The sequence below is a fragment of the Chironomus tepperi genome, unplaced genomic scaffold (assembly GCF_022539635.2).
Source record: "Chironomus tepperi strain 1889 unplaced genomic scaffold, CSIRO-AGI_Ctep_v1 contig_176, whole genome shotgun sequence".
In the NCBI taxonomy this organism is placed as follows: Eukaryota; Metazoa; Arthropoda; class Insecta; order Diptera; family Chironomidae; genus Chironomus; species Chironomus tepperi.
The window spans coordinates 953,064-977,712 of NW_027226298.1; the positions used below are offsets into that span (position 1 = coordinate 953,064).

The 24,649-nt window shown below is 31.0% G+C and overlaps 1 protein-coding gene across 4 annotated transcripts in view; it reads left to right on the forward strand.

Moving 5' to 3' along the window:
* Positions 1–4,409: 4,409 nt before the first annotated feature.
* Positions 4,410–24,649, forward strand: part of zormin — a 114,212-nt gene continuing 93,972 nt past the window's right edge. The window contains exons 1-9 of one of the 4 annotated variants that reach the window (XM_070638727.1): positions 4,410–4,549; positions 12,914–13,529; positions 14,371–14,554; positions 18,893–19,006; positions 19,097–19,271; positions 22,336–22,980; positions 23,044–23,304; positions 23,539–23,642; positions 23,751–24,145. In XM_070638727.1, coding sequence (XP_070494828.1) covers positions 13,363–13,529; positions 14,371–14,554; positions 18,893–19,006; positions 19,097–19,271; positions 22,336–22,980; positions 23,044–23,304; positions 23,539–23,642; positions 23,751–24,145 — 2,045 coding nt within the window. In that variant the 5' untranslated portion in view covers positions 4,410–4,549; positions 12,914–13,362. Of the gene's footprint in view, positions 4,550–12,913; positions 13,530–14,370; positions 14,555–18,892; positions 19,007–19,096; positions 19,272–22,335; positions 22,981–23,043; positions 23,305–23,538; positions 23,643–23,750; positions 24,146–24,649 lie in introns of those variants that run through there. The other 3 variants (XM_070638731.1, XM_070638729.1, XM_070638728.1) reach the window with 3 other exon arrangements.

Consider the following 24,649-nt stretch of genomic DNA (forward strand, 5'->3'; position numbering starts at 1 on the left):
TTTTTATGTCTTATTTTTTTTTGTCTTTTTGTTTTTTTACTTCAGGAAACTTATTTTTAATGTTCACTTGACAAAATTCTTTTATTGACTGACAAAAACGACAATTTTTCCTCTATCTTTTTATGTTTGCACTAATTTGACAATTTTCGTTTATCAAGAAGCTCCATTCGAGTAAATAATGATAACAATAAACAGGCTACAAGTTCTAGCTACATTTGATAAATGATCAATTGGATATTATCGCGAATGTATTCATGTTTGGTCATCAAAGTGCTTTTACTTTTGTTACTAGGTCAAGGGTGGGTAAATTTTTAATTTTAGGCAAAAAATAAGATTAGAAAATATTTTGATGCTATTTTTGGAATTCCAATTTAAGATAACAAACTATGAGAGAAACATTGTAGCTTTTTATCAATTTTGTTGCGAAAATGGAATAGACATTTTTGAGATAATATTGGGAATTTCATTCAAGAATTGGTATACATTTCAGTTATGAACCTACCAAGTTATCTCTCTTGGGATATTTGGAATATTTGTTAAGACAAATTATCACCCTTTCAGCATCACTTAATGTCCAAACAGTCCCTTTCTTCCGAGCATCATAACATACATCATCGTGTTAGTGGTAAAATGCTAAAATAGCCCGTGCACTGGCAGAACCATGAGGGGCTGTCCTCTTCTTGTCTTCGATAGCAAACAATTAGATTTATCTCAGAATGTCAGTCAATTTGCTTTACAAACCACTAAATATTCAATTAATTTTATTCCTACCTCTTGAGTTATTCCTCCACAAAGTCAACCTAAAATAATTTCTCCATGACTCACACTCAAAAAAGTTTCAGATACAACTTCAAAAGTGAATCATAAAACAATTAAGGCTCTCCTTTTCACTGCAGTGATGTATAACACAAAATGATAAATTCACGAAAATGTCTGAAAATTTGATCAATTGTGTTATCAACTTTTGACATTATTCTCTTGCCTTGACTCATGTCTGATGAACACATTTTTGAAAAATTTATAAGTGCGTTCGATATGAGTTACACAGAAGCTTTGTTTTATAAAGAATTTGTTGGTCATTTTGCGTCATTTTAAATTCTTTTGAATTTTTTATCAATGCATCTTTGTAAATGTCAAGCTATAAAGCATAAATGTCACTAAAATTCAATTTCTAAGCCGATAAAAGCAAAATTCAAATCTCAATGCGGATTACAACGTCAAAAGCAACTTATCCACAATCTTGAATTAACCACTCAGACATGCTTTCCTATAAAATATTCATTGCATCTACTTGGAATTTGTGATAAAAAATAATTCTTAATTTGACACGTTTCTTTCGCAGCTGGATCAGTGTCGTTGGAACGGCCTGCAAAAAAAAATAATTTTCTAATGCATAATCAACTGTTACAGTTTCTAGCATGCATAAACAACTGTTAACTCTAAGATTTGTACCGTTGAGTAATTTTTTTGTAATTTAAATTTGCAGCATAAAATGTATATCAGTCACATTATTTTGGACTCGATATATATAACTTAAAATGAGCAATATTAATGATCTGAAATATGTATGCATGTCATTCACAAAGCTTGTTTCCAAAAAATGTCTTTGTACATGCTGTTTTGTGCTTTTAAATTATGGGGTCATTCACAAACAATGACTGGACATTCCATGAACAGCAGAACATCATTTTTAGTCCTTAAATGCTGAATTGATTCTTGAACTTGGATTCTGGAAATTATTGTCGAGTAGCTGATCTAGATTGTGTTGAAAACTGTCAATCGGACATTTATAGTACCAAAAATTGACATCGAAATCCTAGAAAATTAGTTACATCTTGTCCAATCTCAGACTTTACTTCTAGTTGCCAACTTCTGTCTAATTGCAGATATCCTAGTCGACTCTGAGCTCCGACTAATTGCAGCTCTAGAAGTCACATCCGAATGCCTCCTATTCACCATTCGACTTTCAATTCTTATAAATTTATGGCCATTAAGGTTACCCGAAATCAAACTACTTAATTATAAAAAATCTTAAGCACAAAAAAAATATTATTTTTGGACACTTGAGAATGTAGAAGGGAAATACGAGTAAAAAAATCTGTGTCATGTCACTTTACCGTTTTGCTGGATATTTTTTTTATTCCTTCATTCATTCATTCATTTATTTATTGAATACATATGCGAGAATATCCATAAAATATATAAAAATTCAACATGAAGAACAAGAGAGGAACATAAGAAAAAAAGTTCGATAGCATCATTTAGCAAAGGAAGTGAGTAATAAAAGAAATTCATTCAAGTTTATCGGCAGTCCAAAACATGTTTCTTCATTTTTTTTGCTTATTAAGTATGCAATTGTCCAACGCAGCATCGTCATCAACATGCATTATTATTATTCTTTTATGATCATGTGAATCTTCCAGTATTTTTATGCTTTTTCATGTGAAACTGTCGTGGCTTTGCATAAGTGGCTATGCTACAAAACTCATTCGTACTTGGCAAGGTTAAATCTCGGCTGACTTAAATGCAGAACATAAATAAATTTAAAAGTGAACGATATGAAAGAAGTTTTAACAGTTAATGCACCTGCTTTATTGAGGAATGACTTCATCCACATATAAGAATCATAAATATTTAAGAGGATTATGTAAGACGAGCCATCATCACGATTCATATTGATTTAAGATGAAAAGACATAACAATCTATGTCTATTATTTGAAGAACAAAAGAGCATCGAAGATTACTTTTTAAATGTTAAGTTCTCTTTATTTTTGTGGTTTCACTTTTTGTTTGTTTATAAATATAAATTATTTGAATTATATCCCAGATGTCTATTCAATGCCATAGGAAGACTCTTTAAATTGAGCATCGAAAATTAACTTCAAATTTATTAAGCCACAAAAAATAATATTTGACGATGCATATAAGTGTTAGGTAAATATAATTATTGAATACTTCACGATCCTGAACAGCTAATTCGAATATCTTGTTTATGGTAAGTTATAGCCAACGTTAAGCTTGTCGCATGTTAATTTAATTTGAAGCGAACATTGTTTGTGTCCTTGACGTCCATGTATACAGTTAATTTACAGTGGTAATTCAGTCATTCTCTCAGCTGGAATCATGCTGGACTATCAAGCATTTACATTGATTGGTGGCATGATGCTTGATGCTTCTGGAATTTCTAAAATTATTTCTAATGGAATTTGTTCTTAAATAACTTAATTTGATCATTTTAGGTATTGAAGTGGAACAGTAATCTGGGATTAGAATTTCTAAGACTTTAATCTACTCACATCAAAGCAAATTACAGGAAAAATGCCACTAAAATGTCCATGAAGACTATGAACGATTCTTGATGTCTTAAAAAAAATAAATACTCAAGATTAAGGCTGTCCCGAGATATGCTGACTTGACTCAATCTCAAAAACCTTTGATGATCATGACAGAACAACATCTTTTAAATTTCAGAATCAAATATTGTGAAAATTCACATTTTTGGATCAAAAATCGAAGTAAGCATTTTCAAATTTTTTTCAAGTGAAAATTTCAACCCAAAACTGTCAGTAAACTTCTCATTCTATTAAGTTAATCATATGTATTAAGCTGTTTAGGATAATTATAACTGAATATAATTCAACATATCTTCGAAGGCAATCAAAGGTATTTAAAGAAATCGCTTGCTGGTAAACAAGGTGAGTCATGTATTAATCCCAGTAAATTAATATTAATCCTACGGTTTAAACAGTTAGTTCTCTTCTGTCTTAATCCATTCTCATAAATATCCCAAATTCACTCTAAATGTTCAGGCATTTAAATGTAAATTTTAAGCAATTTCCTTATCATTTTAGGCCAATTATTCCAATCCAAAATAAGTTCTTATGGATCATGTTTCCAATTCTCATTAATTTAATCGCTCAATAATAGAAAATATAAATAGATCGTTAACTTTCCATTTAAATTGACAAGAATAACCACTTATTCTGGTTTTTATGATCAATCATAGCATAAACATTTGTAAAAGAGCATATACAATAGAGGTGCTGCTGCCGTAAAATCAACAAATTAATAAAAAAAAATCTTTCTTTCTTTTTCTCATCTTTCGTGGCTCTCACCACAAAGCTCTCAATTTGAAAGTCAGGTAAATATTTTGTATAACGTTCGTTCTATGCTTTACATATCAAAACTGGTTTCCTTCTTCTCCATTTCATTATGATCTCGCCTTTCTTCTCTCACTTCTTTAACCCATTCATTCGCTACTTCCAACATAATCTCTCACCGTCGCGAGAGAACTTCTTGCACACACAGGCCCGTTTATTGCATTGCTGTGGTGAAGTTAATGTTGAGAGCGAGATCAGATACTGTTCAGCTCTAGTCGCGATAACATGCGTTTCGTGTATCTTTACGAGTTGATATTTCAGTTGTAACCGTCACAATTGAAGACATTAAGAAGAAATATATAAAAAAAATAAGTTTTTTTTTCGCAATCTTCTTGCGTGTTTACGTGGAAATAAGACAAGAGAGATAATAATAACAAATGTGTATAGAGTGAGTGAGTGAATGCTTTATAGCATATACATAATTACTAGATAGATTATGAAGAAATAAGAAAAAAAAAATAAAATTCTTTACTTGGCAATATTCATTCTTGCCGTTTGTTCGGCTAAGAATGTGCAGAATAAGTGTGAACAAAACTGGTTTACAATTAGCCATCATCATCATAAGAACAGCATCATAAGCAGTAGCGTAAATGATAATGAAGAAAATTACTGATATGAATGAATGGCAGGGAATGTGCACTTCTAACGGTTAACTTGATTCTCTTATCAATTTCAATAATTATGGTAATGAAATACCGTAAAAAATCTTTATCAATTTAACATTTTGTTGATGAGAGAAATAAGGTTGAAGTCGCTCATTTAAAAGCTTCGCGTGAAATTCTCGAGAAATTTTTTTCAGTTCATGATATTTTATGAACTCGTCCCATTTATTTTTTTCTGCACAACTTTCCTTCTCATATGTGTTAAATATTTTGAATTTTTATCTTGATCGGATTCCTTTCATTTTGCAACAAAAGAATTTATTGGAGAATGTTGCAAAATCTTGAGATTTTATTGAGAGTCATTTGAGTTGACTTTAAGTCATTTAAATTAATATAAAGTCATTAAGGTTGAGTGATTTGAATAACTTGATTTGATCATCAATAATGATGGAATTATTGAGTTTTAAGTTGCAAGTCAGGGGTGTCCAGGGGGTGTCAAACTCAGCAACTACTTTAGTACCCAATTTTCTACAGTATGGCATTGTTGAGACACCAAACTACTTCTGTACAGATCAGCAGTGACACATAACCTCTCTCAGTTGGCTTCTAAAACTGGCACTTTTGCTATCTGCCCTTTGCCAATATTGTGACATACTTGAACAAATAACTGAAATACCCAATTGAATTATTATTGCATAAAAAAATTCAAATTACCTCCAGACTGCCTTAATATAATCACAAATTCATGTCTCAAGGAAATATTTTTCTTTTCTTTAATAACTCATTTATTCTGTAAATTTATATAATCATGCAACCATCTTCCATCTCCCTCAAGTCCACTCATACTAATTACATTCATGTTTGCAATTGATCTGTCTGGCCAACAATCAAATAATAATCCATTGTGCCTTCAGTAAATGAGGTGCAAAATAAAGTCTACCGTGAGTCGAGCACGAGAAATTTTTTTTTTGCAAATTTTTGCTGCAAATGCGGGTTATTGAACCGACAACAAAAAAATATTTGACTTTAATTTCATACATGAAAGTTTCTTTTCTGTTGGATATAACTTTTTTTTATTTCATCTCGACATAATGGATTAAATGTGGCTCATAACTTTTTCTATTGAGTTAATAATACTCAAACTTATCGAACGAGTTTGTTTGTTAATCTGTGCTATAAGTGACAGCAAAATGAAATAATTCCGTCTGAAGCCGAAAAAATTTATAAGGAAATTGTAGAATTTCGGGTGAATTTCTTTTGACGGTGTCGATAACAGGTTTCAAATTTTTTTACAGCAAATTCCTTGAATTTGCGAATGAGAATAAAAATATACCGGATCTGATTCTGTACCGAAATAATGTATTTATGACTTTGACACAGAAAGAAACTCAAAATAAGGCATTTTAAAAATATTTTTCCTGGAAACTTTTAATTTTTAACAAAAATCTTTTTGAAATTTGGATCATTTCTAGTTAATGAGTTCAAAAATGACCACGTGCATGTGTTTATTTTGATTGAAAATTTATCAGTGACTGCTTTGAGTTCAAATGACTGTAAACAGAATTATATTGCATTGTCATGATTTTTGAGGTTGTTTCGCAACTCATTGAGTCGATTATTTAATAATTGCTAGCTGCTGCTCGTTTGTTTGCCATTTTGCAGTTGCAAAATGAGGTAATCTCAGATGTAAACTCGAATTTTGCATCTTTAAGTTGGTTTGAATTGATTTAACTCCATCATACAGCTCGAATAGACTTCAACTTCGGATTAAACCTAAGCATTGAGTTTCAAAGCATTGCTGCTCAATTAAAAAATCCTCATAAATGTCCTTAAAATGCTTATTAATCCATAATTCATTATAAACTGTTCAATCTCGAATGTTCTCACTTTCATGCTCTATAAAGTAAATTGTCATACATCCTGGTTACCGGGGGTTCTTCTATTGTTCTTTTATCAAACACTTTCACACCCCATCCATCATTTAATCGAGTGATTCAATCAAAAAGCCATCAATAAAAAACAATCCAAAAATATCTCTACAACAATATCGTCTGCACACTTCAAACATAAATGTTTACTTCTGATTCCAATCACCAAAATTCTATTTTTAACATTATTGCATAAATATAAAAAAAGTCAATGATTGACAAAAAGAAAAAGCAAAGACAACAAGTGAACCATATTAAGGAAACAAATGATAAGAGAAACTTCACGCTTCACATTTATCATTATACACAATGATATAACATAATATGAATCAAAATAGTCTGTCAACGACGGTAAATGACGCACAACGTAATCAATTAAAAGAAAAAAAAACTTCTTTTTACATTAAAATTATTTCTTTTATTTTACTCGATGATTCGAAAGTTTTATTTTTGGATTGGTCGAAGATACATGCGATTATTTGAGAATGATGTCCACTTAGGTATCAGCTGATTTAAAATTATGGAATCCTGCATTTTTATAAATCCTGATTTTTAAGTCTAAATTGAGAGAATCAATGAATCCCTTTCATGTTCCCCATAATTACAATTCAATGCAGATCTGCACAATCTGTTACAGCTGCATGCAGCTTCTTGCCTTGCCAGTCTTCCTCCTGATTTGTTTGGACATCATTAATGAACAGAACCAACCAATCAAAGTAAGAAAGAAAGGAAGAGAATTATTAATTAATTTACAATCGATCAAAATCATAAATTGTCATTAATGACATTCTGTGCATTGGATGTTGTAAAATGCATGATCATATACAAGAGAAAAGAGAAGTGACGGTGTAAAGCTATATTTATAAATATGAACAAAATATGATGTGATAGCGTTATCGACACTAGATGAAGAAAGTTGTGAGATGTAAAACTGAGAAGAAATCTAACTGTAAAGCAAAAAGAATGGTATAAAGCATAGAGTAGATTTGCCAGAAATCAAGTTTCCTTTTACTATCATATTTGGCATCGATTTTTTTTTGTTGAATAGAAATATTATATGGACTTTTTTGTTATTGTATGTTCAGTCGTTTAACAATAATTTCATAGTTCTGTGAGGTAATGATTACTGATAATGATGGATAGGAATTTTTGAAAGTTAAAATTGAATTGAGAAGTTTATGGAAGGAGTAAATTGAGATAATAATCTGAATAGCACCTTTTTTGGGCACAATTAACATTATTTTGCAGATAATCATTTCAATTATCATGTAGTGTGAATTTTTGAGGGATTATATGTCAATTAAGCGACTGGAAGTTAGTGAATTAGCAGACAGAGTTGTTTAAAGGTTCATTGTCGTGACTTATTTAATTTAATTTTGTCATCTTCAAAGTATGAGCATAAACTCGTTAATATAGCGAAATAGTAATCAATGTCAGATTTTTTGGCAACAAAATTGTCAAGAAAGTGTAAAGTCATTGCTCAAAATGCATGAAAAGATGTCTAACATATTCTAAATTGTCATGAATAACAAACTAAGTATAGAATCTTCCATTTTATATGAATTCACATTAGAATCTTCAAATGAAGTCAAAGATACGAACAACCTTTTGAGGATCAAGCACTTTCGTCTTGTTCTTCGCAGACATTACTTCTTATTCAGAACACATCTCACATTCTGAATGTTTCCCGAGCTGTACAGATTCTTTATCCAAATGACTACATTATGACTGATCCTAACGTCTTAAAATGTTGATTTGCCATCCCATGTTGTTCGGGTTTCTCAGTTCTAGACACCGCAAAATTGAAGATCACGATGATCATAATTAAAAATTATGAAAATCATCTTAAACGAAGAAAAAAGTCCGCACCTTTCTTGAAAGCAGAAGTAAAGAAGATCAAATAACAATAGACAGACGAAACAAATTTTTAGGTAGGAACATCGCATTTGTTTTTAAATATTTGAAGTTATTTTAAGAAGTTAGCACCTTCCAAAGTTAAATGAAGTGTGGCAAAATTCACGTTTTATGATTTGGAATAAAAATGCGGTCAACAGAAAGTCAACATTTTTAAGCTTTTAACCTGATTGTGAGATATGTTTAAGTGGTTTCTGATTAAATTTATTTGATGAAAATTTAACAATTTTAAATGACTCAAAAAATTAGGATTTTTTAAGTTGGGTGAAATTCTGTGATTAATCAGACATTATCAGCTTTCTACTGTGAGTCATGGGATGTGACTGGACATTGTAGAAATTTTGGATTCGGCAAATTTTGACATTTGAATGGAAATGGAAGTCGTTAGGTCTAGTTGAAATTGAATTTACATCATTAACTTCAAGCTTCCTGTCTTTGAACTAGTCAATCGGATTGTAGGGGCTTATCTATGCACTTGCAGGTCTACCTGCATCATTCAAGACTCAACATATCTTCAAAATCATAAAAATCTTGAAATATGATAGGTCAAGCTTTAAAAAATTCGTTGATTCCCTAATAATTCCATCAAATCTGTCCAGACTTTCAATTTTACTTAATTAATAAGCTATCAAGTTGAAGATAAACATTTACATGCCTCCAATCAATAAAAGTCCAACAAGACAGTAAAATAAAACATGGAATCTCAAATTTATCAATAAAACATGCAATCCAATCCTATAAATTCTTAGTGACAACTTTCATCTTTCTTTTTGTGTACCTGTGAAACCTTTTATTGAATGATATGGAAGTTCCAACCAGAAAAAGAAAGTTTTTTTGTTATTTATAAATATTTTATTTTGTTGTTTTCGGGAACAAACAAGTATGTATGAAAAATGAAGATCAGCATTGTGATGTGACATACAAATAAAAGATGTGATAAAAGAAGATTTTATGCGACAAGCTTCAAAACGAAATAGAACGTTAAGAGTGTGCGATTGAAATTAATTTTATATTCATGCCTTATCGTCGATGGGAAAGATGAAGACACAAAAAAGTAAAAGAGCGACCGAAAATATATAATAAAAGAAGGAGGACGTGAATCCATTGAAAATATTTTTATGCTGTTACATATTGCTGTTATGCCATCATGTATTAAATTTACATAAAAATGCATTGACTTAATTAACAAAAGAAATTTTATTTTTTTTCTCTTTCTTAATTCAATTTGACTTGATTGGAATTTAGCATTGAGAAAGGCACTCAGCCACAAACTACCACAAAGGCAGAAAAATATATATTTTATGGCATGAAAGAACGACGCTAAGCTAGCTGTTATTGTTTTTAAATCGAGCAAAACCCACCTTGATTTTTTTCCATTTTTTTTTGCTACATACATTACTTACGAGAAAATATCGCGTCTACAATATAAACATTCTTATACTGCACATTATTTTTATTATGTTAAACGATTGAAACTATCGCACACACTCACGTATGCCTATAGCAAATTTCAATCTTGTCGTAAAATTTAAATTTTTATTTTTATTTCTTATTTTCACGTCTAATGTGAAATGCTACATGGAGAGACTAGAGTTGACAAGACCGATTTGTAAGGAAAACATTTTCTCCTCTGATGTATTTTAATTCGCGGAAGTGAGGGATAGTGGGTGATTATGGGTTGGAAATGTATGTTTGTGTTGATTGTTCTTGGGGAATTAAGGATTGTCTGTGACATTTTTATATGGTACAGAATGTTAACTGGAGTAATGAAGTATTTATTATAGAATTTAGACATTTATGAGGTCTGTGTGACATACATATAAACATATGTATAGTTTACGACACTTTCAGTTGACCATTTTGGAATTAGATTGTTAAATTATTACTCTGACATGTCATAATGCTGCTTAAGTAGGTTTTCTTAATGCAATTTCAATTATTGAATGATAATTCATGATATTATTGATCTGCATATAATCTGGTTAGAGAATTGAGTATCAAGATGGAATAATTTTAGCAAACATGTTCTAAATGAATGTTATAACAGCATTCTAGCTGAATAAACAAGAATATACTAGAACTAGGCCTCAACTGGACATTGAACTGCCATTAACTAGTTGTAGCTCATTTTTGTTCACTCATGCAAGACTTACTCTACAACTCTACCTCCATAACTTCATAAAATCAATGAACTATCATTTAATTCGCAAAAATCAATTCCATACAAATCTTTTAATTAAAATTCTTTAATTTCTACAATTCATAGTTCCATTCCTAATTAAATTTGCCTAATTCTAATCGCAGAACTAGCTCTAAAGTCCAAATAGATGGCTTTATCCATTAAACAAAATTATTAATTAGGCTTAAAGAAATTCATTACAACCCACACAGAAACAATAATTTCTTTATTGCTGCTCACATAACTTATCATCTTCCCTATATTAGCATGTGGCGAAGCATTTTGTCAATCTTATCCCACGTGAATATATCACTTAAAATATGATTTCTTAAGTTAATGAATGAGATTTGATAGAAATTTTAATTTTTATTCTCTATCAATGCCCATATATGATGGTAATATACATCTTATGAGATAATTCAGGTGGAGTTGAATGCTTACCGGCGGTAGATTGGCTTTATAGTTGCTATGCAAGATGAATATTAATTACCTAATTATATTGCTTTTAGTCTGAATCTATAAAGATTAAAAATGCAATAATCATAATGTGCATAGGGTATGCGCTTTATGTTCATTGGAACCGACAGTTTTGTAATGTAAAAATTGAAGTAATATAGGAATTTAATGGGATTTGCTGAAAGAACTTACATTTAATGGCAAAAACTGATTTTTATGCATTTGCACTATAATTTATGATTCCTTCAGCATTTTAAAGCTTAAATTGCAACATTATTTCTAAATCAAAATCAAATTTACATTGATATTTGTCAAAATATCACTAAACAATCTCTATAACCGGAATTAAAGCAATAAAAATTCAAATCAACAATTTCACTTCCATTTTCTATAAATAATTAAGCCCTTTATCATGATATTTTCGTGTCGCATCCATTCATATCATGAGGGCTTAAATCTGTCGCATAATTTCCATTTTAATATGTTTTGATGCATTTTTAATCGATAAATGTAAAAAAATTCATTTTTATAAAATAAAGCCACACTTTCTATGCATACAAAAGAGCATAAGAAAATGTAAGGACGTACGTGCTTTGTTTGTTCATCAAACTTACACTCCAGCATAGCAAGAAAAACGTGCTCGCTTTGTTTCTTTAATTTTTCAAGAAACAAAACCAAAAAAAGACTGTTTGAATAAATTAAAGAGTAAAGTTTTAAGTACCTCAAGTGATTTTTGTCAAGGCAATGGAACTTACTTAACATTCACATATTTTTTTAACAAGTCACTTTCGGCAATTTAGGTTTCACTTTTAAAAATTCTACAAGTCATCTGAAATAACTGACAATTATGGTATATACAATGTCTCGTGTATATATCAAGGTGTAGAAAATTACAGCCTTATTAATTTTGTTTGGTCAACTCAATTTGTTAGATTGATAATCAATGTTGATACTTATATGGGGTGATATAAATGCACCTGTTTAGTTTGTTAATATCTTATTATTTTGTTTGTAATTTTTAATGACTTTTTTTTGTGAGGTAGCTGACTTTAGGCAATTGATTGCTCATTGATTGGTGTTGGATCAATGTTTTATGGAATCAATGGCTATACGAGCTCTAGTAAGACAAGCCGTAATTTAGCGTCATTTTCGAATCATTATAGCATCGCCAATATTGCTACTTCATAAAAGATTCTCAAGTCTTCCATTCATTTATGACTTTTTAATAATAAATTCAATATGTATTAATAACAAGTCATGGTTATCATAATCTTCTTTCCATGTAATTACTTGTATACTTTATGAAAATCTACTTACACACTTCCATTACCATTGCCTATTTTAAAGTCGATTAACAAGTAAAAGCTGCATATGAAAGGCTTTAAACGTTTCACTTTTGATTGGTTCTCAGGTTTCATTCCCTTGACTTTAAGTAAACAAAAAGTAAAAACTACAGAATAAGTTTCAAGTTTCTTAAACACACGATGAGTACAGAAGAGAATTGCTTTTTATAATTATTATTATAATGTAGATCAATTTTGTCACACATCATGTGCATCAATATTGTCAAGTAAATAAAATGACGGTAGTCGTGAGGCATCTCAAGATGCCAACAATGTCAATTGAATGGGATAAGAAAATAATGAATTTTTGTTTTATTTCTCCTCAAAAAGGTGCAGTGCATTATAAGAAAAAAAATCTCAATACAAAAATATGCGAGAAAGCCCAAAGAGCCAGCAGATTTGTTGCTGTACATATGACCTCAAAAATGGAATGTGCCTGAATGTGACGAGTGTGTGTAAATAAAAATAAAGTTTTTCATATATGCCTAGAAGCTCCGAGTGAGCGAATATGTAGTTATTTTAAACCTCACATGGAAAAGGAATGTGCAATTGTCAGGCATAAAAGAAGTTTTATTGAAAAATAGGCAGAAAAGGAAATAAAAAATAAAAAGCCACAAAAATTTATTGCTAATGACAAAAGAATTGTGCATTGAAAAAATATTTTGAATAGTGACAAGCAAGATAAACATGTTGAATCCAAAATAAGAAGCAAATTATGTCTTCAAGTGAACAGAAAAATTGTCTAGTGTGAAATTTTTATTTATTCATCTCAAAAAACGATGGAAGCGGATGTTCTCAATGCACTCAAATCTCAGACAGTCTACTTATCCGGTGGCTTGGATCTCGATTCAAATTTAATCATCATTTTTCAATTGCCGTGTGAATTGCAGCCTTGGACTAAAAGATATATTGAATTGTCAATAAAATATTTACTTGAATCGCTGAGGTAAGTAACTTCATCTTATATTAAGTCATAATCTTTAATCTGTAATAAAATGGAAGAGATTGTTTATGGAATGGATGGGTAGGTACCTTGATTTGGATCATAAATTTTGAGATTTTACGATGGAACTATTTGTATGAATTTTTGTTGGCTTTAAAATCAGCAATACTTGTTTCATCATTAATCATGCTTCGTGTTGAACCTGAGCTGTACATGATGTGTATGTGGTCTTCATGATATGTATGTAGATTGTACTGGTTGAGCCTGTTTACACCTAGAAGTTCAAATCACAAGTATTTAGTCTTGGTTTTCTGTTACAATAGGCTGGATGGGTCCTGATTCTGCGAATAAAGAAATATAATAAAATAAATTATAATAAAATAAAGCTACTAACCTTCATACACAAATTTTCGGAAATATACAGCTCGGAATAGTTCTCGAAAAATCTTCAAAACTTCTTCATATTCAAATATCCATTCAACAATGTACGCCTGAATCTCATCAAAACATTCCAAAGTATATAAAATAACAAAGGAAGCATCAAGAGGTTTAATATTCACTGAATCATAAATAAACACTAGAGAAGAATGCACATTCATCTGAAACATAATCGGATGAAGAATAAAACAAATTGTATAAATGTTCCAGTTCACTAATCATAACAAAGTGTTAAAAATTTAATCACTTAAGAATCAAAGAATAAATTTAATTTTTAATCTTCCGGATTTACCATCTGAAAATCTCGATGCTTCCATAACATTTGCATGATTAGAAACTCAAAGTTAAGCAATTTAGTACAAAGATTGATTACTAACATCCAATTATTCATTTCATTTACTTTCAGCGAGCAATCATTATCAAATGGATTAGTAGCAGTCGTTGATGCACAAAAATGCTCATGGCGGATGGCACGTGATCAAATTAAACTAATTACACAGCAACTAGATGAGAATTTAAATAAAGTTTATGCACTTAGATGCGATGCATTTTCCGTACAAAATTGTGCTAAATCCTACAAAAAGGGCGAGGTGAGAATCAAACTCAAACATTTTGAAATTTAATCTGCATGGGCGTATCGATTTTCTGTGCCTTGCTCTTTTTTCTAAACCACAGATTTTGATCTGCATGAGAGACAATTTCATGTTGAACTCATGCATTAAATTTAATATTTTACGCATATTGAATGATCAGTGGCATCAATTTCATGTGAGAGAGGAAGATCTAATGGGATTTGTTTAATTATTGTTATGCTGAGTTGAGTTAAGGTCGATCTTGAGTTCTAATGTCAATTTTTGGTTGATTTTGGATGTCGTCTAGTAAAAATGCGGTCTAGACGTTTCTAGGCTCTAAATTTTAGATTTTTTAAGCTTAAATACTCAAAAATGACTAAATCTAACGCAAGTTAGTCTCTAACCTGATCATGCCTAGAAATTACATTCATAACACGTCATTGTTCCCTTCCAGTTAAGCTACATCTCTTATTCTAGCTAATATAGTCATCTAGTCTGACAACAACTTCAAAATCCCTTCAAAAATTCATAAAATCTATCCCAACAGCTATAATCTCTTTGGATTTGCTTCATCGACCGATAGAATTGCTTCATTTGAATCATACTCTCGTCATGTTTCGAATAATTAAAGCCGATTACGCGGCTGATTTCTTTCTCCTTCTCGATACTTCGTCATTTTCTCATAAAAAATAATTATTAATGTTATTGTTATGATTATGAAGGCGATTTAAACGAAGATGATTGCATTGATTTTGTGGTCGAAATAAATCCAAAAACCAACAAAAGTGGATCATAACTAGTAGCTGAGATTATTGCATCAATAAGGGCTGGAATGTATATTTATGTAATATTAAATTTAATAATTTATGAGGTAAATAATTCGGTGAACAATGAAAAATCGTTGATTTCCTTGTGTGAGAAGCTTATTTAAAGTAACTTATGTCATATTATAATCTCAAATTCAAAGGAAAAAAATTATAAAAAATGAGTCAACAATCTATAACAATAAAATTGATGAAAAGTGAAATTTGTATAGCTGGTACAAAAGAGAATAAAAAGATAAAAAATTGGTTGTGCGGTAAAACAATATGTATATGGAATAAAGCTCCACACATATTTGTCCATTTATGTTGCTTCTCAGTAAGGTTCATTTGTTTCAATAACAATGTTACCAAAAATAATAATACAATAAAATAACCGCAGAATGAAAAATGTTATTAATCAATTATTTTTTGAGGGTCATTTGTTAATGATGTCTGATATAAAGGCTAGATGAGAGGTTTCTGTTGTTTGTAGGAACAAATATAAGGGCAATGGTGGAAGTAAAATTGATCCCGAGTATCGCAAATCGGTTAATCGACCAAAAATCCGACCCAAGTCTAGGGTGACTCTGGTAAAGTACCGGATTCAATATAAATCGGGCTCCTTTCCAGAGTCACGCCGCCTTGGTGCTGGATTTCGGACCAATTAATCGGCTTGTGTTTTTCGAGGATTATAGACGGCAAACACTAGCATTTAACATAGTTTGCTAATAATTCATGATTCATCATCCTGCGCCTCAAGCCCTTACTATTCTGCATTCTACATACTTCATTATGCGGCAATAAACCCGTGAATTGAGTTTAGAGTTCCCAGTTTTGAATATACCTAATTTACGAACAACTCCACATCCAAAATTGACCATTCGCGAAAAAAAAGAGTTATTCTTTTCACCCACAAATAAGGAAAATGCGGAATCAACTGAGAGTGAAAGACAGCATAAAAAAAAAGTGAGACAAATCGTCAACCTACGCCAATCTTTTCAGATAAAAATGAAATTTTTCTTCTCAATTTTGTTTTGTTTTGTTTGTTTGTCTTATTTCACCATTCATCTCGATCTCTCCACTGCTTAACAGCATATTATTTCGAAAGTGAATTGCATTTGCAATATGATGCAGAAGAGAAATTCACAAATCGCCAATTTTCCTTCCTTTAACGAGATCGAGAATGGAATTATGGAAGAGAGAAAAGAAAAAAATATTTTTTTGACCTTTGGGTGCATTCGAGGCATTTGTCCTTGGCGTGATTGCGGCACACGATTGAATTTACAAATGAAATTAACAATTTACGTACAATTGGAATTTTCTCTTTGTGATCTTAATGATCAGACATAATATAAAAAATATTTTCATTATTACCCCGACAATAATCACTTCTTTCTTTATTAAATTATCGTCATTCCGTCTCTGTTAGATTTTTTATTATAATAGCAAATGAGATGACAGGATGAATAAATTTCTGTGAACTTGACCTTTCTCAACCGACAGAAAACTAAGCACATACAATCGTTAAAATTGGATATATGAAAAGCTGTTAGGATCTTTATTTTGTTTTTTTCTTGAGGCAAGACTGCACGTCGCTTTTATGAACGTCGATTTTCGTGAAAGATTGGGAATTTCATAACATTTTTAAATGCTGAATTTGAAGAATTTAGGTGCATCTTCGGGGCGTGAATGCCAATTGAAATTAAAAAATGTTAATAAGCGTATGAGGCTGTATTTATGTAGAAATGAAAATATCATAAAAATTATAATTATTTACTACTTTTATGAATGTGGCTAAACAAGATTTAGTTATGGGAAAAGCTCCCGTAAATAATGTTTGGATGAATATTATTTAAGACTATCTTTAAATTAAGGTTCGTCTGTGAACCGCAGACTTGCATTTTCAGCTTCTTAGATGTACAAACCTTAAGTTCTCGTCTGTACCTTATAGTTCGTCCATATATTTTTAGCAATCTTCTAAAAATAATTTTGATATTATAAATGGTAGGATTCTTGGATATTGGTGATAAAATGTAATTTTTGCATAAATTTGAGTCCACCATTCTTAAATTCCCATACAATGTTTAACAAATATCAAATAAACTTCAAATTCTGATTATCATAACCAACAAATAGAAAGATCTGAATTATTTAAATATTTTATGGCAGTAGAAGATCTTAAAACTCAGATTATATGCATATTTACCTGAAAACTAAGCAAAAATCAAATGCATAAATTCCAATCAGCATTTCAAAAATTCAGATTTTATTTAGAAAGCAAAAAAAGTCTTCAAAAGAATTAAAAAGTGCTTAATTTTAATACTATTCATAAATATTCTCCCAAAGTTCACCTCAATAAACAGAACTAATTATGCAAATATTCCTACTGATTACTTCCTCACAGAAAATTCAGTTAAAATATCTCATTCAACCAGCCACACTTGAGTATTCAATGAATATATTTCTCAAAAAAGTAATTGAGTAAATTAAGAAAACTGAAAAAATTGAGTTCTTCTTCACTTTTTAATCGACTTCATTTCCTTATGTTGATCAAATCATTATAATTTACAGCAAAGCTTTCATCATCATAATCTCGATCTTTAAAACTCATTCATATAATTGATTCAAATTTTTAGCTTAAAATGAATAGAGAGTTTATCAAATTAGAATCGCGAGAATATTAAATGAAATTTAAGTATTTTTGAATGCTGCCGAAAGAAGAAGCAAAATGTTGAGTTCCGTTAGTTGAAGCACAAGAGTGCTATTTCTCATTCAATCTATCTAACTTTGCAGAAACAAAATAAATAAAATATAAAAAAATGAGCGAAAGATTTTCTGCATAACATAACATCTCACAAGACATAGCACTAGCAAGTTCATTCAATGTTACCGAGCGTCACATGGATGGCAGATTCGTTGCTAGTTGTTCAACGAGGATTAAATAGGGTTTGGGAGGATGGTTTTAGGTCTAACGAAAAATTAATTTTATGTATCATGCAACTGTTGTACACAACTGTTGCACGGAGATTTTACGTTGCAAACAGAGCATTTTCATGTTGCGCTTCCGTTGCGTAGTTTTTTTAAACAATATATGACGCACAACTGTTGTGTTGATACTGTTTTATGTGTCGCGCAACCGTTGCGCATAGATTTTTTTGAATTTACATACAAATCAGATTATTGAGCAATTACAGAAGATACATTCAACTCATTAATAACTAAAAAAGTGTTCAGATCCCGACCTGCACTCCTCGGGCCGAACGAAAAGAAAAAAGTAAAAAGAAAGAGCTTTTAGGCAAATTAGAAAAAAGATATGTATTTTTTAAGCAGACAAGTTAGTTAGCAAACCTGTTTTCAAGTTGGTGTAAAGAGATGTAGACATAAGAAGGAGAAGAATGGGGAAACAAGGCATAGAAAATCTAAACCACATGCATCACGACTTTTCTCTTTTTTTTAGCAATTTATTATTAAAATACTATTGAATTTGATGAGTATTTTTATAACTAGCCCTAATGACTCTAGTCTCACATTTATTTCTCATCTCTTTCCACAGCCTATAGTTATAACAAAATCTCGTCTGAATAAATTCTTCAATTTATCAGAATTGCCAATTGAAATTGGTGGTCTGCAACACTATAATCATGATGAGTGGATTAGAAATCGAATTGTAAGTATCGAGTTTCAAGTTTTCTCTCCTCTAACAATCATAATTTGTCTTATTTCATCACATTTATCCATTTCTTCTCTATTCATACAGCAAATTGATGAATTTAAAAAGTTTTTCGACTCGACGGTGTCATCGATAAAGGCATTGAAGGAGAATTTGTCAAATATCAATACAATGAGATCATCTGAAATTGAGCAAACGATGAAAATGTGCAACTCTAAATATTTGGATATCCAAAATCATATAAAATTTCTTTTAGAAAATGGTAAGGTCAATTTACAATTTTGGTAAACAAAAACTTAATGAGTGAACGTGTCTAGTTGATCTGAGATATTCAGGAGGTCATCAGAAATTAAATGATTAAAAAAATGTAATGGTCAAGTAAACGAGGCACTTCTGTTGCTTAACAATGTTTAATGTGGGTCAATGAAAGGAAATTCTGTCAGATGTTGAACTTTTTATGCTGAGAATGTCAATAATTGTTGAATTTTATGCAACATAAGTTAATGTTATAATTAGCAGTTGCTGCTTTTCGCAAGCAACATGATGACTTATAGACTTATGGGACGGAACTCTTTGTGCAAGATTGAATAGATAAAGATCATCAAAGAGTTCCGGTTGAGAGGAAGATTGCATTGCTAATTGGAGAGATAAAATGAAGTAATTTAACGATTGCTTGAAATTGATTAACATATGGAGTAGCAGCTGTGAATTTATGTATGCAAGATCGATTACCTAGGTCTGAATTGAGCATTTTTCAGCATTTTCAAAGTCAATAATTCATTTCTATATTTATGTGAAGATTTTACATTAAATTAACCCAAAAATCAAGCTTGACCACACAGTAAAGTCACAACAAACTTCTATGTTTTGACTATAAGCTTAGAGTCGTGTGATAAATTATCAGCAATTAATTAAACAGAATGAATTTTATTCGGAAGTGGCCATAAAATTTATAAAGCCATAAAATTGAGTTTTTCGCAAATAATTTCAATTTTTCTTCAATTCAAATTCATTGTTTCTAATTTTTAATAATGTTCATGATTCAATTTATTTGTTTTGGAAATTGACCAACGAAAGTGTTGAAAATTAAATTCACAAGTTTTTACGAACTTTCTAGTATAAATATTTGAATAACTTTTTGGAGAATCGAGTCATTTTACCAATAAAAAGAAGATTTTATGCGAAAATTTAGATCACATACCAAACCGATTACCGTTGGATATCCACAAACACTTCTTCATTGAACCATAAAAATCATTCAATTTTTAAAAATGCTTGTCAATTCATCCCATATCCAAATATTATCAAATATAATAATCATCACTATTATGTGAGCACACACTTGCCATTGTGGTACGTGAGCTCATGCTTCTTTTCAATTCTTTCATTACATTTCATTTATTAGATCTTTTCTTTATGAAAGAGATGTGAAATGAAAGAATTATACTTCTAGTGGCTTTTTTAATGATCTTCATCAACTTTTCATTAAGTTCTTTCCTTTTTCAACTAATGCGAAACATCGAGTGAACAGATTACTACAATATTTGGTATTTAAAGATAGATCTTAGTGGTTCTACTTGTGGTTAATCCAGGCAATAGAAATATTAAATGATAATAGGATTTTTTCTGAATTCAGTTGCTATGAAAAGAACTTCATTGTTCGATAGTAAAGAATTCTTATGCTGTGTTTTGTAAAGAAGAACAAAATATTATTCCAACTAATATTTTAATTACTTTCGAACGGTATCTGCTTACTAGGAGTGATGGTCGTCAATTTTGTAGTTATTTGTAGATATATTAGATGATTATTTGTCTAGTTCAGGCAAGATTCGAGCCAATTCTGAGTTATAACTAAATTACATCGCTCGAATTGGACGTAGTTCTAACCATCGCGACTCAATCTAAGTTAGCTGACTCGAACTGACCCAAATCGTCTTAATTAATACATTTGTAAAGAGAAAGAACTCTCAAAAATCCTGAAAATGAGGCAATGACCAACTTATTGATAATTCAGCATTTATATGATAATCCTTTGACCTCCTTTGACAAGTGTGTCATCAATCTGGCTACAATAGACGAATAGTTTCAAGAGCAGAGCATCTTAGAGACACACAAACATTCCAAACTATACTCAATAATTCCATCATCCACACTAATTCGAATATCTCCATTAATTATATAATTCATAATGAAATTGTTACACATATGAGATAATTAATGAAGATAGTCAGAAATATTTTGATAAATCATCCGCAATTAAAGCACGTATTGCCGTTAAATATTCTATTTGTGGTAATTAATGTGAAATAGTTCAAATCATTCACGACTTTCTTTAGAAATAAAAATTGACAGAAATGTTACAAAATAATTCTATTGATGTGTGGAGTTTGCGTATCCGAAACATGCTTCACGGATTAATTCCTCTTCTTATTTACTTCTGACTTTGTTTCTGTCCATATTTTCATAAATTTGAACTGATTTGAATCAGTTATGAATACAAAAAAGTTCATTAATTATGCAAATCACATTCATCAGGTTAAGTGGATGTGCTTAGCATACTTTATTGCATTTTGGGTTAATTTTGATATATTTTGTCAGTTGATATGAATTTTTTTGATCAGCATGACATGAATTTCATTAATTAAAGAGGAGAGAAGGTGAACAATTTTGACAAGATTTTAATCAGCCCAAAAAAAATCACAATTAAATAAAGTAATTAAAATTAATTAACGAAAGCGACAACATAGTCATTTTTCACAGCCACTTACATACCTGACCACAAATTAACAGTTTCCCTAAAAGTATTTAGATTATGTGAATCCAGAGTTGGCTATTTAGGTGTCTGATTAAGACTTGACTAAAGACAGCAATAAGATCAAGCAGGGTTAGCTTTATTTTGAGTTTTGGGACATGGCAGACAGTCTTGACACAGTTCTGACTAAGTATGATTCCCGCAGACAAATCACAACTCCCAAACATAATTACAACTCTGCAAAATGCAGTAACAAGTTTGTATAACATTTCACACAGCAGCATAATTTTATTAAATTAAATTTTCTTCCTCAATTCCTCTTATCGTCGATTATTATCTCATCATCTACTGTTTATATTGTATACCTCAAATTGTTTTCGAGAAATTTACTGGATGGAGGTAAAATAAGAGAGACAAAAAAAAAGATTTTAACCGTAAAGAAAACATAATTGAAGAAAAGAATTACAAACAAGCACAACACGCTTCACATTTTACTTGCGCCTATTTATCTCATTTATCTATTACGGCTGTATCTCTCATTCTTCATATAATTTCTATTATTTATATCTACCAGGAAATAAGTTAATTAGTCACATTGTTGATTGTCAAAGTAAAGAAGCATTCTTATCGCAAGACATACTCGATGCTAAGGAGACCATCAAGAATAAATTAAATGAAATTGAATCAGAGCAAACGGCCGTTACTGTTTCCTGGACGGAATTGGAAAAGAGCTTAAACGATGCAAAAGAATTAATGCAGCTTGAAGAAGGTGTATCGTATGTAACAAATTGGATATTAAGTACGGCAGAATCATTATTAAATGGACAACTGAAAGTCGGTTATGATGTTCAATCGGCTGAGAAATTACGACTCGATCATGAAATATTGGAATTTCAATGCTGGAAGACATATGGCTATTATGGAGAATTACTTTATAAAATTGACAATTTTCCGGGAAATAAAGAGAGTTTTGCATATAAAGATCTTTTGTCACAGCGCGATTTCATGGATTTTGTGTGTCGTAGCTTTGCAACACGTTTGGAGCGTCGACGAAATCTCTTAATCACATCCGTTCGATTTTATCGTTTAGTTGCTGAATATTTTCAAAGAACAAGTAATGTCTTCGAGTCATTGCTCCAAACACAAAATGAAAATATGGACAATTTTGAATTAGCGAAAGTAAAATTACAGAAAATTAAGGATAGTCAAGTTAGTTTAGGTAAGCACTGTCTTTTCAATTCAAAAATTAGAGAAATTTCTCATTTTTTGTTCATGCCAACAGGAAATATAGAGAAAGAGCTCGTTAAAGAAGGTGAGAAGCTCAGTGATATTCTCTCGATGCCAATCAAAGATGCACTCGGTCGTGACATTGAGGTTGATTATAGTGAAGATATTGCAAATTTACGCGAGGTACTTGATGCGGCCAAAGCACGTTTTAAGATTTTTAGTGATAGTCTAGACATACAAAAGCTAACGCTGGAACAAATAACAAATATTCATGCGTGTGAGAAAGATGCTGAGACAGCAATCAAATGGGTTGAAAGTGAGTCTGAATTTATTTTGATGAAAATGCACTTTTTTCACTCTTTCGGAGTTTTTAAATGGCTGTCATGATAGACAGAAGATCATCATAAAAACCTTGAAAATATAATTTTATTTTGGGGTCGATTGGATGTGATGTCATGGTTGAATTTATATGCAGCAATATTTCAGTCTATTCTACCAGACATTAGTTGTAGTAAGCCACTAATAATCTATTCATAAATCCATTTTCTAGGCCTCTACAAAGTCATGTTGAAATCACACACTCATGTTGGCTGTAATGTGTCTGAAATTCAAAACCAGAAAGATGAACATCAAGCATTTCAAGAAACAGCAAAAGTGAGTAGAAACAACATTAAAATTTCCTCAATTATGTTTACATTTTCGTATGCATTTAAATGTTATTCTCGTTCTTATGAAATCTTTTCTCACATTTCCCACGCACAGAGTACATTCAATTATGGTATTCAGCTATTAAATGCCGCATTTGCACTACGTCAATCGTGCAAACTCAATTCCGATAAGAATCTTGGAACAATAGATTATTTGAAGAAAACATGGAAGAATTTGCATGCAGTCAGTCAAGAGCAAATGACTCGTTTGCGTGTATCTGCTGTGTTTTATCGAAGCGTTGATGAGCATTGTGCAAAATTGGAGCAACTGAAGACGTCAGTGCTTAAACTTAAAGATATTGAGGAACGGGAGAGGAAAATTGTAAAATTGAGGAAATATTTAGCAGTTCGTGAACGTCTTTTGGTGGAAGTTGGGAGGATGGTGAGACTCGGACGACTATTGAGAACGCGACTGAAGGAACCATTCGTAATGAACAACGATTTGGAAAGGTTCGTATTAGAATTTATTATGAATTGGCATGCAGGGGTGTATTTTGGGTATATTCACATTGAATTGCACATTTTCAAGTCTGTAGAGTCTGTAGACTCTTGAAAGTACTCAAAATTTATCTGAATACACCCCATGGCATGCCAGAAACAGTGTCTGGCCTGCATTTTATCGTAAATCTTAATTGAATTAATGGAATTAATCATCGAAGGCGCAACTGTTTGTCGAGAAATTTTCTAGACCACGTGTGATATTCACGAAACTGATTGATCTTCCGCGAATGAATTTTCTTTGTTGAATTTCTCACGAAAAAGAATTTTTTGTTGCTCTTTTTTGACACTTTGTGAGAAGAAAATAGCAACAACGACGACTGACGAAGAAAACAAAAATATTTTTTTTATGATGTCCAACAAAAAACAACAGCCGGAGCAGTGTCTGTGTCTCTAAATATATAATTATTATTGAAATTTCTCTGAGAGATTCTCGCATACTTCCTTCCAGTCTGA